The 16,012-nt window shown below is 37.9% G+C and overlaps 2 protein-coding genes across 8 annotated transcripts; both read right to left on the minus strand.

Moving 5' to 3' along the window:
• Positions 1-4,920: 4,920 nt before the first annotated feature.
• On the minus strand, positions 4,921-14,703 carry LOC112170861 (CDPK-related protein kinase). Its single transcript, XM_040508738.1, has 4 exons — positions 14,691-14,703; positions 6,458-6,474; positions 6,196-6,363; positions 4,921-5,402 (listed from the first exon to the last, which is right to left on the minus strand). The coding sequence occupies exons 1-4, from the start codon at positions 14,701-14,703 to the stop codon at positions 5,265-5,267; spliced, it is 336 nt and encodes a 111-aa protein (XP_040364672.1). The 3' UTR covers positions 4,921-5,264.
• Positions 6,227-12,438, minus strand: LOC112172961 (pentatricopeptide repeat-containing protein At5g39710). 7 transcript variants are annotated; one of them, XM_040508737.1, is made up of 8 exons: positions 9,823-12,438; positions 8,650-9,032; positions 8,400-8,540; positions 7,808-7,887; positions 7,417-7,713; positions 7,223-7,335; positions 6,469-6,531; positions 6,227-6,368 (listed from the first exon to the last, which is right to left on the minus strand). In XM_040508737.1, exon 1 carries the CDS (start codon positions 12,369-12,371, stop codon positions 10,056-10,058), a length of 2,316 nt encoding a protein of 771 aa, XP_040364671.1. In that variant the 5' UTR covers positions 12,372-12,438; the 3' UTR covers positions 6,227-6,368; positions 6,469-6,531; positions 7,223-7,335; positions 7,417-7,713; positions 7,808-7,887; positions 8,400-8,540; positions 8,650-9,032; positions 9,823-10,055. The 7 variants fall into 7 exon arrangements, with proteins under 7 accessions (XP_040364671.1, XP_024166260.1, XP_040364670.1 ...); XM_024310492.2 differs by having other exon boundaries at positions 8,400-8,484; positions 8,647-9,032; XM_040508736.1 differs by having other exon boundaries at positions 8,647-9,032.
• Positions 14,704-16,012: the final 1,309 nt, after the last annotated feature.

The following is a 16,012-nucleotide window of genomic DNA, read 5'->3' on the forward strand; positions in this document are numbered from 1 at the left end:
TGCTAGTAGTTTTGCAAATAGCAATCAATTCAAGTCTGTCTACAATCGAAATTATGAATAGTAATTTGTACTGTTTACCTTTTGAATTTAGAAGATGACTGTCAACTTCATATGTATTCAAATAAAAATCTGATGGGCCCACCACGTTTCTTAAAACCTTTAAATAAACAATGACATAGATAAAAATTGTATGAAAAAGACAGATGCATATGCAGACTTTGACGACAGCAAAGAAAATTGCTAGGGCAAAGAATAAAGGGTACTAATGGTAGGGATTTTGAAAAGATGGGTAGGTAGGAAAGAAAATGAGAAAATGTTGTGTAAAGGGGAACAAAAATAATACACTGGGGTGTATGAGAAGTATTTTCCCAGATTTGGGGTGTATGAGCATTAACCCTAAAAAGAAATCATAGCTATATAGACTTATGCTTACTAAAAATTAGCAAGTCTCTGGGTGCACAAAAGTGCCTAACTCTCCTTAGAAATAAGGAATTATTGGAAATAATACTAGTGAAAACGTAAAACAATACAGCCCCAAACAGGACCCAAATGGAGAGTACCAGCCAGGACCAAGGCCCAACAAGGCCGACCCGGCCCAAAACCCATTCCATCACCTGCAATAGAATCGCAAAACCGCGAACCTCGTTGCCACCATATTCCAGAAGACGTCGACACCTCACCTACGCCGTCACCACCCAAAGTCGCACTACCATCACAAAAACCCGACCGAAGTTGGCCTCAGGGAGTAGACACAGCCTCGTGAAGCCGCCATCAACGCTCCTGAAATTTGGTGCAGCAATCGCCCTTGCCGCCCAACGACTGCCAAACCTCCCCGTCCAGCACAATCCAAAGAGCCACAGAGAAGGCCTGGAAACATCACTTCTCCGGCAGTAGGGCCACAAATCAGCACAGCCAAAGGCCACCGCCGGACGAGTTCTGGCTTGAAAAGCCGGAACCGAAGCGGCTGGAGTCTAGGTAAAGTTTGTAAAACAACAAATATCCGTGTAGCAACTGAGCATGTGTTAAGAAACAGCAAAAGGGTAAAATTGAATCAACTAGCAGAACCAATTAAGAACCCACTGATTCTGAGTTTGAACCAATTAGTTGGGATTTATATGAATAATATTATCTCGTCACTTAATATATTCTATTTACAGTATGATTTGAAGTAATAGAGTCTAGTCATATTTGCTCTTTGTTTTCTTAAAGATTCATGTTTACTGGTCAAAATGCATTTGCAAGATCTTTGATTTAGTTTTCTATGGTCTAGGACCGTACCTTAGAATTAGTTGATAGTGAGAGTGGTACAAAATATATTTTGTGAGCTCTCAAGTTATGTGGTACTGGAGTTTTATATCATATGCTATTCATGACAGAAACATGTCTACCACTTAATTACCTTTGAATTACTTGATAGCCAGTGAGAGTGGCACAAAATATATTTTGTGATGAGCTCTTAAGTTATGTGGTACAGGAGTTTTATATTATATGCTATTCATGACAGAAACATGTTTACCACTTAACTTCACTACGAAGAGGCTCAAAAGCTTCCTATGGGAAAAAACAAAATGGCTGCCCGAAACTGTTTCAATCTCTTTCTAAATTTGATTATTGCCAAGAAAAGTAGTGTGTGACCTAAGAACATTAATATATTGGCCTGTCTCATGAAATTAGCCACCATAACTAATTTTGGTTTAGTTGATACTGATGCTGGCTACTAAAACTGATGCCGACTTCACCCATATAGAGTTTGCGCTTAAGTTTGCACATTTTCTGTTGGATGATTTAGTCTTGATCTTCCATTATCAAAATATGGTCCATCAATTTGGCTTCAATAGGAAATTGAAACGACAAAGTTGATGGTAAAGCGTCTATAAGAAAAACATAAATTCTTTCATAGCACCTTATATATCACAAAAAGTATGTAACTATAAAATAATAGATGAACAAATTATAGATACATCAAAACTACTTTTCTTAGACTCTTAGTATATTTAAACTACTACTTGAACAGTTTCTCTCTCGACCAATAGCTTATCACCATTTTGTGTTCAAATTAAGTGGGCTAAAAGAATCACTATGCCCACTTTTTGGAGGTGGACATGTTGGGGCTGACGGGCACGTAACTTGTTCTGGTGGAGTCAATTTGGATGCTTTGTCTTTTGGGGTTGTTGAAGATGTCTACGTGTTGGCATCCGAGGCTCCATGCACTTGTGAATTATTTGAATAACTCATCTTTTGAGAACAAATATTAACTAAAATTATGAACTGAAACTTGTTAAGAATAAATTGATGAAAGGAATTTGTAATCATTTCAAAACAGAGTAGGAAAAATATGTTAGTTGAAAAAGGAAAGGAAAAGGTTTTAACATATTTACTTGCCTAAGAAAGAGGTTTTGAAGGATTACAGAATCTAATGGTTAAGAATAAATGCACAGTCTTAGGCTGTTGTAATTTAAGTCTCATATATTCAATCTCAGCATGTTCCTAGGATATTACTAAGCTGGAAAAACAAAGGTACTGTTTTTAGGTATTGCTAGCTGCTTCTTTGTCTTTTTCGATCACTTGATCCATTCTGTTTTATGGGGGTTTCTATGCAGCAGTAATGCATATTTTTAAGTTATTAACATACAAACACACACGCAATTTTGATCTGAAGATGTTAGCTCTTAGTTGGTTCCCGTGAAGTCATCTTCAAGTTCTAATATCAGTTAAAAATGCTCTTATTACTTGTTCCAACTAGTTAAAGTATGAGCAAATTGTGTTAACAAGTTTGTATACAACATTGCAACACCATGTTTTGTTTCTGTTTTAGTGTATGTGTGTCTGTGTATCATATATGTCGTGTCGATCTGCGCAGTGAGCACTTGCATGTTTGTAAAATGTATTTGGCACTAATGATGTAGTTAATTTTCATAAAGAATAAGAAAAGGAAACGAAAAACAATGTGCACAGATATTGTTGTCTAACTAATTAAAGAGTCGTTTTCCCCCGTGATTAATGAAACCATCTCTGGTCCTTATATTATGGACATTCATAACTCATAACTCATTGTTGAACCCTTCAAATTCAGTTAACAGAAATTTGTGGTGGTTACCATGAATTCTCTGCTGCCAACTCTTCCTCGAGATGGTAGAATCAATAGCAGATCAATAACTCAGTAGCAAAAAAGAACTAGGTGACAGCAATGAGGCATAATAGCTAGAATTGAGTTAAAACCATATATAGGGCATGATAGTTCGGAAAGTGTGTACGTTAGTTGATTATAAGAGGAATGAAACTTGTGATTTGTACTTTGACAAATCATAATCTAGCATGTATTAGCGGTAGACCTGAAAATTCTAAAGATAATTACCAACAAACTTGAAAGTCCAAGTACATCCAACATCGCCATGTTAACAAGATCTGTGATGCCAGGAACTAGGAATGGCATTAAACAGAGAAACGAAAAACCCAACAAATTGATGAAAATGACCTCATTCCATAGCAGATTGTACTGCTCGCTTGGCCATGTAATTGTGAAAATTACAGTACATTGAAACTAATAAAGACTAATCATCCATGGCATTAAACACGACAAACCACGTACGATTTGTCATGACCATTGTCAGAATATCCCTGGATGGTCATGGAAGCGCTCGTTAGGGTCACTATCGAATTTGTGTGAAGACGTACCAAGCTCCATATTCCTGCCGTTATATCTTCACGGGATATATTGTACTAAAGCTCATTGACATCTGTGTTTGATAGCAACGTATATCCATGTTGGCGCTGGATCGCTAAGGTTTAGGGGGAAAGCTCTCCTATCATCATTTTATTTATAAGACTTTAATCACATATAAAGTTTGTTTGGTTACCTTGATGGTAATAGTGTTTCGGATTTTGCCCCTACACAAAATTGTTTACATTAAAGGGACCACACCAATTTAAGACATATAGCTGCAATTTTTCCGTTACCTTGAACCTAGCGTAAGCAAGATTTTTTTTTAATTTTTTTTTTAATTTTGGTGTTAGCAGGAATATAGAAAGGAAATCAATAAAAAGACAAAGAAAGAAGATGCACACTAAATAAAATATGGTCCATCAATTTGGTCCACTTAAAAGGACAAAGCTAATAGTTAAAACAACTATGAGAAAACATAAATTCTATCATAGCACCGGGCATATCATAAAAAATATGTAAACATAAAATAATAGACGAAAAAACAAAAGATACATAAAACTACTCTTCTTAGACTACTTGAACAGTTTCTCTCTCAATTAACAGTTTAACTCCATATGGTGTTCAAATTAAGTTGGACAGCCGAATTGCTATGCCCACTTTTTGGAGGTGGACGCTTCGGGGCTGGCGGGCACGTAACTTGCTCAGGTGGAGGCAGTTTGGATCCTTTGTCTTTTGGGGTTGTTGAAGATGTTCCTTTATTGGCATCCGTGGCTCCATACACTTGTGAATTATTTGAAGAACTCATCTTTTGAGAATAAATATTGACTAAAATTCTAAATCGAAAGATGTTGAGAATAAATTGATGCGAATAATAGGACCAAGGGCCCTCTATATATAGGGCTTGTTTTTCCTTTCCAAAATACGATAGGAATTTTAATAGGATTAGGAGTAATCTTTTCAAAACACAATAGGAAATTAAAATAGCTTAATCCAAAAAGGAAAAAGGGAACTTCTGGTTCTCTTTAATTGGCTGTATTATTTTTTTTTTTTGAACTGGTTGTCGATGATGAAAGTGGTGGTGAGTGAAGTTTTCTGTGAAAGATGGAACTGGTTGAACCCCAAAAGTCTAAAAAAACAGGGAAAAAAAAAACTGATTGACAATGTGATGAGCACATCTAGCATCTACTCCCTTTGTAAGTTGAAGCCACGTGAGACTTTGTTTTGAGCCAGTTGAAGAACGTTTAGAACTTGACCGATATTGCAAACAGAATAATTTAACGTATACAAAGCAGCATCGTCAAACAAGTTGAAGAATAAATATGTAATCGGCCATTGAGGCAAACTAACTACAGCTTTACACTCTCAAGACCAAGGCAGCATTCAAACCAGTAACCAAGCTTGCACCGGCAGTGTCGGGGAACTAATAATCTTGATGAATTGCTCATTCCAATTCACCAGGTGTTGCGAAACCGGATTCTAAAGGACCATCTTGCCAGACCTCCAAATCTCGAAAATCAATCATTAGGTGCACCAAGTTTATGCAACACATGCCCATTCCGATCGGCAAAAACGCATATATAAATACTACTGCATATCTTCACTAAGGCTTCACAAACGTCCGGCTGGACACACCGTGCAACAATTTTACAAATCCAAGGAAGCTTAGTTTCCCATCAGTGTGCCTAATCCAGTCATGGAGAACCACATGTAATGGAATGGAGGGACCAAGCCCAAGTTCCTGAATAACATATGGAGAAAGTACAGTCGTCAGTCTACCGAGCCTTGTATATCTTTTATCTCTAAACGGCTAAACCAGTAAAATAAAAAAGGACGAAGACAAAGAAATGAACATATCAAGATCCTGTTCTCTAAGCATGTCAATCTTACAGGATCAAGTCAACATATCATTCAAACTTTTGGTTTGTCATTCAAGTTTGGAACTTTTAATCCACATATCAAGAACCCTTAATTACTCATTGCTTTCATTACGATCTTTCCACTTTTTAAGAGAAGCATTGTGGTTCTTTTATCCACCATATTCATGGTTTTGTCATCACTGAGCTCAAAGGCAGAATCACTACATACAAATGCAGATCCTAACAAAGTAATTATTTTAGTGAGATGAATGGACCACATTTGCTTCAATTAAAAAAAGTTAAAAAAATCAATTGAAACAAATGAAAATATATAAAAGGCCAAAGTTTTTTTTCTTTGGACCAAAAGTATAGTTTAGCCAAAACTCCAGAATAGAGATTAAACGATGTGCATCACTGACAATTTACTTTTTGAGACAATGGTGCACTTCTGATTGTTTTGCCAATCACGTTTAACAGGATACAGTGCAGCAAGTAAAAAATGAATTATTAGACATCTAAGTTAATCCAATTCATAACTAAAATATTTGTATAATCAGAATTTTGACCAATCTGTGTTTGTCTTTTTTGTTTTCTCTTGAAATCAACCTACATCTCCCAAACTCTTCATATATACTTATATTGTTGGACTGCAAAATATAACAATAAACTACTTACTGAAGCAAGTTCTTCAATGACAATGGCCCTGTTTCCATCCTTCTCGAAAAGTTCATATGCACATTGAGCATGTTGTTCCCAACGATCAAGTGCCTCAAGCTGATGTACACTTAGTGCAGCTGCACAGAACGCCTCAAAATCCATTCTTCTGTATTGAAGTGCATTTAGCTGTCCTGGCAGAATATTAACCAGTTAGAACTTATATAACATATACGCGTATAACCATTGAAATCATATGGAATATCAAAGAAAAATTAGATACAAAGTTGGTACCGATGCAGTAAGATCAGGAATGCGAGACTCGTTCATTGCGTCTGTAGTATTTTTCATTAGGGCCTGTTGAAGACAAAAAGAAAAGAACACTTGGTAAGAGATTGATTACAAACACAGAGAGAGAGAGAGACAGACCATTCTAATATTGTCAAGAGTGATAGTGCCATTCTTATTCGGTACTAATAGTGCAAACCGCTCCTTCAGATAAAACAGTTCTTCCACATTCAATGTCTTAGACAGTCCTAACACATTTACATAGATGAATGCTAAGAGATTGATTGAATATATGTTTAAAAAGCTCTTGAAAATATAAATATGCAAAAAATAAAAGAATGAAACGAAAATGCAACAATTCAAACATATTTAAAAAGGAAGTTGGATGAAGCTATCACCAATTGATATTTTTGTTATTGCTCTTGCCTTGATAATGATTAAGAACAAAAGTTGAAGAATTTTGTATTTCAGAGAGGGAGGGAGGGCCTTCAAAATTTGTGTGCTATATCTAAAGTAAATATGACCTTATATACATAACTGTTAGAACGCAAAAATTACCACTGACGGTTATATCCAGTGATCATTTCAATTATGAAATGCTAGTTAATATTAAATTGTTTTAGGCCAGAGAAATAAGAATCCCATTCATCAAGAAAACAACCCAATCAAATGACTGGATATACAAAGTTCTTTAGGACCAAGAAACTGAATCAGAGCAAAATGAAGTTCTCTTCTTTCATCAGTGAAAACATATACACACCCTTAAAGCAGCCTTTCAAAGAGATGACGATCGCATATACATCTTCATGAGTCTAAATATTAAAATATCAAGAGGCACTTTAACATCATTATAATTCCTCATCCAAGGATGACCTGCCAACAAAAGATTATGGCCAGTGACTAAAGAGTAATACAGCAGAAACTGAAAACATAAAAGAGATATGGAACACTCACTTAATGCTTGAGCAGCTGTCATTTGCTTCCGAGGGTCCTTATTTAATAAGCGTTTGACAAAGTCCTTCGCTTCAACAGATAACGAAGGCCAAGGTGCTTCATCAAAACTGGGATCAGCTTTCAAGACCGCCCGAAAAATTCCAGACTCTGTCCGAGCCCAAAATGGCCGACTACCACATAAAAGAATATATGCTATTACACCTATACTCCATACATCAGCCTCTGTACTATAAGATCTATGTAGAACCTCAGGAACCACGTAGTATGCACTTCTGACAATATCATTAAGCTTCTCATCTGTAAGCCAGAATGAGTGTCAAAATCCCATCCATAATCCAACGGCAAAGAGATTGATAATAAAAGCAGCTGTGTAGTTGAAGAAAGAACAAACCTGGGTTGGCAAAAATCTGATAGGCCAAAGTCAATGGCTTTCAATGGCGAATCCTCATCCTTAGCAGTATACAAAAAGTTCTGATAATAAAGAACGAAAAAAATTAGTTTAATATAAAGAGAACTGCATACAGAAAGCACAACCGCCATGATAAATACAGCTAGGAACATAGTCAAGAAGGATCGTTGGGTATAAAAAAGTCTGTGTCAGCACGAAACAATGATATGTAGCCTGTTATTCTGTTCCCCAACTCTCAGCACGTTTTAGTTTAAGTTCACCCAAAAGGTAAAGGAAATTACTAAATTTTCCAGACAGCAGAGATATCAGCAACCTGTGCACTTAAGGTACACACTCATTACTTTGAGACCGACTCAAAATCTACTGAGTCGACTCTGATGATTGCAGGTGTTTAAACGTACTCATTCTACTAGAAGAAAAATAGTCCTGTACAAATGATGTTTAATTTCAGTCCAGACAACAGAAGACATCGATCATGTACAAGTACAAATAATGTGAAACAGAGAGTTAGGTAACTGTAATAAAGGAATCTTATCTTCTAATTATATACTACAAGGGTAAATAAATGTTCCACCTCTGGCTTAAGATCACGGTGCACCACACCCTGCAGATGACAAAATGCAACAGTCTTTGCATCATCTTTTGAGTATTTTCCACCCCTTCAGAAGTAAAAGAACATCCTCAGCAAACCGAACAGACCCTTTAGACCTAATCACTGCATCTAAAATCGCATTATACGAAAGCACATCAGGCATAAATCCATGAGCTTTAGCAATGTTAATAGCTTTATCAACAAAATTCAAATGAGAGTAAGACTTCACCACCAAGTCGAAAACCGCCGAGCTGGAATTGCAGACCTGCAACGAGACTCATAGTCCCAATATTTAACAGAGCATCCATCGTTCATATCTTCTTTCAGTCTCAAATATATCCTTCAAATCTCATCCGAATCAAATCCACCACGTCCTTGGCATCTCAGGATATGCTATGCTCAAAGGCTTTACACAACGTGTGCCTCCTTCTGAAATCTCTGGCAAGTGAAGATGGTACCAAATAGAAACATCATGCACATCTTCCATCATCTTTCATTACGAGGAAGAAAAAACCAATTGCTTCACCAAGTTCCTATTCACTTCTGCTTTGATATGAATCTTGAGAAAGACTTGGCCTCAGGGAATTGATGGTAACCAACACAACTATCTGTTAACTGAATTTGAAGAGTTCACTAATGAGTTATAAATGTCCATAATATAAGGACCAGAAATGACATCAAAAAAGAAAAAGCATAAGGATCATGGGGAAAACTCTTTAGTTAGACAGCACTATCTGTGCACATTGTTTTTGCTTCATGAAAATTAACTACACCATTAGCGCCTAATACATACAGGTACACGCGCACAACATATATTTTATATATATATATATATATATATATATATATATATATATTACCATGTGATATTTATATATGCTGTTGCAATGTTTGTATAAAAACTTGCTAACAAAATTTGCTCATACTTTAACTAGTTGGGAACAAGTACCAAGAGCATTTTTGGGACATGTGAACTGATATAAGAACTTGAAGATGACTTCCTGAAAACCAACTAAAAGCTAACATCTTCATAATCAAAATTGTCAGTGTGTTTGTATGCTAATAACTTGAAAATATGCATTACTACTGCATAGAAACCCACATAACAGAATGGATCAAGTGATAAAGACAAAGAAGCAACCAGCAATACCTAAAAACACAAGATAGTGTTCTCAGAAATTGTATGCTGACCTTGTGAGAACCTCCCACAATTTAATCATGGAGATGGATTAAAACCAAAATTAGGAAGAAAGAAAAGAAAAAGTTACGAAAAGCTGCAATATTTCTGTACAGATATCAAGATATGTACCAGAAATGAAATGTTATACTAATTCAAACCAAATACAGAACTTAAAACACAAACTATACTCAAGTGTCACACAAGTATGCATGTATAGTTACTTACATTCATCGGGACCTTTCCAGCAAGTGAAGGAAAGTGCAGTGGTAAATGATGAATCTTCACAAATAAATTGGCCAATGAACATGGCAATGGAGGAACAAGGTTCATTGCAGCAAGCCACCATAACTTCACTACTTCAGTAAAGCAATTTGTATGCCAACAACCAAAACTCAGATAATTATGCACTTCGGCATACCACCTTCATCATTTACTTGGTCAATCAGAGAAAATGACAATCAGCTTGAATGCTTGATATCATTTTTTTCTCTTTTTAATAAGACAATATTTACCCCCCCTGCACAAGCGCTTGCTCCACTATTTGGAAGCAGACCATCCTTGGCCATTTCACCAAGGACATTAAAAACTGCATCCATATTTCCTTCTTTATGATTTGTTTCAACAAGTAGCTTTGCAAGCTCAGCATCAGTAAGCTCACAGCTCCTCAGAGTGTTCTCTATGACTTGACTCAGTTCATTGTTCATTCCCTCAGTGAAAAGTTCTTTAATCAGCGCAATAACAGTTAGAGTATGAGGAAGAAAACCAGAAAGCAACATTTCCTTGTACAGATTCAATGCCCCCTGAACATTTCCTTCCCTACAATGACCATGTATGATAACGTCATAAACTGCTCCATTAGGTTTGTATTTCCTCTTGATCACTGTTTCAAAAACCTGATCTGCTTCTTTCATCAAACCCTTCATGCAGAATCCCTTTACAAGGGCTACCACACTCTTAAATTCAACATTCGTGCAGCTCTCTATTAGAGTATTGTATGTGACATCATCTGGGACAGAGTTATCATAGAACAACTTGAGTAGAAGCTTCTTTGCTTCTCTTGTCCTAGCTTGTTTGTTAAGTCCATTGATAAGCACACTGTAGGTCACAACATCAGGTAGGAAACCTTTCTTTATCATTTCATCATTCAACTGAAGAGCCTTATTCAAATCCCCTTCCTTGCAGTAAGCATTGATCAAGGTTGTGTATGTGAATTCATCAGGATGCAAACCCATACTTATCATTTCTTGGAAGAGATCACAAGCGTCAACTAGTCTCCCTTGCTGACAGACACCTTGAATTAGTGATGAATAGGTAACAGCATCGGGTGATATACCCTTCTCCACCATCTCCATCTTCATTTGGAATGCACTCTCCAGTTCTTGATGCCGACAAAACCCAGTGATAATAGTACTATAACTTACTACATCAGGGGATAACCCTTTCCCTACCATATCTTGTACAATTCCCATTGCCTCTTCCATCCTGCCTAATAAGCAGTATCCATTGATAAGGGCATTGTAAGTCACAACTGAAGGAGAAAATCCACCCCCAACCATTTCATTCAGAAGACCGTAAGCTTCATTTAAGAACCCTTGTTGGGCGAAGCCATCTATCAATGTCGTATACGTCCTCTCATTTGGACGAAGTCCTCTAACACGCATCTGCTCAAAAAACTCCATTGCTCGATTCAAATTCTTAGCCTTACACATGGCATTGATCAATGCTGTATAAGTGACAACATTCGGAGACAAGCCATTCCTCCGCATCTCCTCTTGCAACACAAGTGCTTGGTGAAAATTACCTTCCTTGCAATACCCACTAATGAGTGTATTATTCGTCACCTCGTCAGGAACAAAACCCTTCCTTTTCATCTCCTCAAGAATCTGACCAGTCTCATTCATCCTCCCTTCTCGACACAACCCATTAATCACCACATTATACGAAATCAAATTAGGCTCCAAACCCTTCAATGCCATCGATCTCAACAATCCGAACGCGTCATCCATCCTCTTCAACTTACAATAAGCATCCATCAACGTATTATACGTAACCACATTCGGCAGACACCCATTCCTCTCCATTTCACTCCAAAAGTACAACACCATTTCCAAATTCCCCGCCGCACTGAAACCCCTAATTAAAATGTTATATGTATACACATTCGGCGAAACCCCATTCCTAATCATCTCACTAAAAACCTCCTCAGCAAAGTGAGCAGACCTTCTAGACCTAATCACAGCATCTAAAATCGCATTATACGAAAGCACACCGGGCATAAATCCATGAGCTTTAGCTAAGTTAACAATGTTAATAGCTTTATCAACGAAATTCAAATGAGAGTAAGACTTCACCACCAAGTCGAAAACCGCCGAGCTGGAATTGCAGACCTGCAGCGAGTCCGTGAGGCACTGAAAGACCAAATTGCCCCTGTCGTCGACGGTGTTGACGGCGACGTCCTCGGCGAGGGCCTGGGCGGACTTGTAGAGCTTGAAGCGGGTGAGGATGTGGAGGGCGAGGCACTTGCTCTGGAAGGTGAAGAAGCGGTGGTGGTGGTGGTTGCGAGCCCAACTGAGGAACTTTAGGGTTAGGGTTTGGTCGAATTGGGACTTGAGGAGTAAGCAGGAGGCGGCTTCAGGGGTGAAATGGGAAGAGAGAGAGTTGAGGTTGTGGGGGTGGCGCTTGAGGTAGGTGATTGCTTTGTCGGCGAGGAGGGCGTCGGAGGGAGAGAAGCGGAAGGAGGACTGGATTGGAATTTGGGGTCTTGGGATGGGCATTTCGGTAATAATGAAACCAGAAGCACGGCGGGAACTAACAGAGAAGATGAACCTCCCTGTAAGTAGAGAGTACCAGACACAGAGTAGAGGATATTTTGGTCTTTTTAAATTTTGGGACTATGAGTCTGTTCCTTTTTGTGGGCCGGGTCGGGCAGAGCCGATCCAACGGGTAGATTTTTCTTGGCCAAGATCTTAGGTGGCTACCCTAAATCAAAAAGGAGAAAAAAACACTAGAATAACAGGATTTGCTTTCAAATTATGCCAAATAAAAGGCACTATTATGCCGAACTACATGTCCCAAATTAATGAATTATGGAAGGTTGCTTTTAAATTTATCTCACATCATTACCAATAGGAAGTTAAAAAGACAAAGTATTGATATCAAAAACATCTATGAAAAAACATAAGTTCTTTTATAGCACCGTATATCAAAATTATCATAAAAAGTAAGTAAACATAAAATAATAGTTGAACGAACTAAAGATATATCAAGACTACTTTTCTTAGACTCCTAGTATATTTCAACTACTTGAACATGCAGCTTCTTTCTCGATCAACAGTTTATCTCCATATGTTGTTCAAATTAAGTGGGATAGCCGAATCGCTATGCCCACTTTTTGGAGGTGGACGCTTCGGGGCTGGCGGGCACGTAACTTTCTCCGATGGAGGAAGTTTGGATCATTTGTCTTTTGGGGTTGTTGAAGATGTTCCCTTGTTGGCATCCGTGGCTACATACACTTGTGTATTATTTGAAGAACTCATCTTTTAAGAACAAATATTGACTAAAACTCTAAATCAAAAGTTGTTGAGAATAATGTACAGGACCAAGGGCCCTCTATATATAGGGCTTGTTTTTCCTTTCCTCTATATATAGGGCTTGTTTTTCCTTTCTAAAATACGAGAGGAATTTTAATAGGATTAGGAGTAATTTTTTCAAAACACAATAGGAAATTAAAATAATCCAAAAAGAAAAAGGGGACTTCTGGTTCTCTTTAATTGGCTGTATTTTTTTTTGGTTCGAACTGGTTGTCGAAGATGAAAGTGGTTCCTTGGTTTTTGTAACTTTTGGGTCTCTTTAATTGGTTGCATTTTTTTTTTTTTTGTCGAACTCCTTACAAAAATTCTAGTAGAGGTAATAATGGAAACCAAGCTGAATGGAGGAACAGGAGATTCAATTGCTTGTTTTTCTCCAATATTGGCATGAACGGAATTCATTATATCATAAAGGAGCTGTGCGTTACCTGCTGAGGTGATTTTTGAGAATGGAGTTAGGCAGCTGAATGAATGGCGTGCCACTGTGGAAAGACGGTATGTGAACGTGCATGGTAGTTTAATTGTGCATGGGCAAGACATGCATGATCAAAACATGCATGGGAGGGGGTTGCATGTGCATGGGAGGAGGAATGTGAATGCTGGGGAAAGAATGGGACGTGGGGCCGGAGGGTATGGGTGGCAGCCTCCAAGGAGGGGTTGTTTGAAACTGAACTGTGATGGTGCAGCCTCTGATAGTTCGAATCGATGCGGAGTTGGTTTTGTTGTGAGGTGCGAAATGGGGGCTATCGTGTTGGCTGTTGGGCACCGGATATTTCAGCTTTGGTTTCGGAGTTGCTAGCTATTAAAGGACGATTGGAGATGGTGAAGGAAAGAGGTTTACGTGATGTGGAAGTGGAGATTGATTGCCTTGGAGCTGTACAGCTTATTAATCAGCAGGAAAAATGTTTTGCGGCGGAATGTATTATTGTGGAAAAGATTCAGACTCTGTTAAGAGACCTTCAGATCTCTGTGGTTAAGCATACGCTGCGGGACAATAATAAGGCAGCCCATGCAATTGCAAACTTTATAGCCCGAGAGGAAGGGCGAGTATTATGGTTAGAGGATGTGCCTTCTTGGCTCATGTCCATCACCGAGGGTGAGAGGCCTTTAACCGAGGTAGAAGAGAGGGAAATGAGTAGTGTTTGTATCCCTACAGTGGGTGATACTGAGGCTACACCGGGTCATTCCCGAATTATGTAATCTTGATTTTAGTTAATAAAGTTTTCTTAATTCTCAAAAAAAAAAAAAAAGCAAGCTGAATGGAAAGGAAGCTAATTTCATTGTATTCCCCTATGTATATCAATATTTTAACTAAAAAAAAAAAAAACTAATAAATCTGATGGTTGAAAATAAATGTACAACTAAAGTGTATTTAGCTATCATGGAATGATTTTAATTAGCCAGAACTTATGTAACATAGGAGTTACTACCATTGAAAAAGTCATATGGAACATCAAAGTAAAATTAGCAACAAAGTTATTACCGATGCAATAAATTCAAGAATGCGAGACACCTTCATTGCGTCGAGAGAGAGAGAGAGAGAGAGAGAGAGAGAGAGAGAGAGTTCTTACATTGTCAAGAGTAGTAGTGCCATTCTTGTTTGAGAAAAATTCAGTTACTGTCCCCAAACTATGCTGCCAAGGCCAATTTTATATCCGAACTCTCAAAAGTATCAATATGATACCCAAACGCGTATTTTGACATCACGGTGATACTTCCGTCAAAAATTCCTAACGGGGCCGTCTGTTTGCTGACGTGGCAAGCACGTGGGCCCCAAAAAAAAAAGTAAAATGATCAATTTACCCTTTTTTAATTCATTTTTTTTCTTTTCATTTCTTTTTCTTCTTTCTCTTCTTCTTCCTTCTTCTTTTCATTTCTTTTTCTTCTCTCTTCTTCTTCTTCTGGGATTTTCCTCTAGCCAAACTGCCACAACTTCAGCTGCAAGCTCCGCCACCACATTTCCTTACTTACCTGACAACGTCATCAGCCACCAGCCACCCACCCCAATTTAATGATTTTAATCATACAATAGTACAATACAAGCCAATACAATTCGATAGCTCGATCAATCTAATCACGGTGAAATTGCTAAGCAACGGCAACGCCCAACCAACGAACTGGTCAACCAAGCTCCCAAGCATAACATAGTTCTGTCTTCCATTTGAAGTTATAGGAATTGATTCATTGAACAAACCACAGCACAAAGAGCACCGTATGCCACCGCAGCCTCTTGCCTCACCCCATAACCTTTGCAATTCAATTTCCAGACAAACAACATAAACAAAAATAATTTCGGCTAGATTACATACATGATTTTTGCATGACTCAAATCGAAAGCAAAGCCATTTTAAAATCTGATCCCTAAATATAAATTGAGGCATAGTATGAAGCTACTTACTTCCAATTTCAACACAGTAACTCACCAAGAGTTTCACAGAGAGACTTTAACCTTGAAGAATCAGAAATCGAACAAGAAAATAACCAAGAGTTTCTGCTTTGCTGCTTGAGGAAGAGAGCAACCAAGAGTTTGAGGTTCTTCGATTGAAAACCTAGAAAGTAATGGAGATGTTCATGAGAGAGATTGATTGAAAACCCATAAAGTAAAAGCCCAGACAGATTGATTAGAACATTGCTTCATCATCTCCGATCTTGTCTCCACCGCCTTCTCCGAGCCTCCCGGTGGCTGGTCCTCCCTCCACAACCTAGCCGTTCTACTTCTCTTCAATGTGAACACACCCAATCACAATCACAAACCCAATAACCATAACATCAACCATCCTCAATATCACACACCCAGAATTTACCACCAAAAAAAAAAAAAATCTAAT

Source organism: Rosa chinensis, chromosome 6 (genome assembly GCF_002994745.2).
Source record: "Rosa chinensis cultivar Old Blush chromosome 6, RchiOBHm-V2, whole genome shotgun sequence".
Classification (NCBI taxonomy): Eukaryota; Viridiplantae; Streptophyta; class Magnoliopsida; order Rosales; family Rosaceae; genus Rosa; species Rosa chinensis.

Coding starts and splice junctions, on each gene's coding strand:
- LOC112172961 (XM_040508737.1), bottom strand. CDS start 12,371: ATGCCCATCCCAAGACCCCAAATTCCAATCCAGTCCTCCTTCCGCTTC.
- LOC112170861 (XM_040508738.1), bottom strand. Junction 5,403..6,195: donor TCATTGAAGAACTTGCTTCA/GTAAGTAGTTTA, acceptor TATGTTATTCAG/GAACTTGGGCTTGGTCCCTC.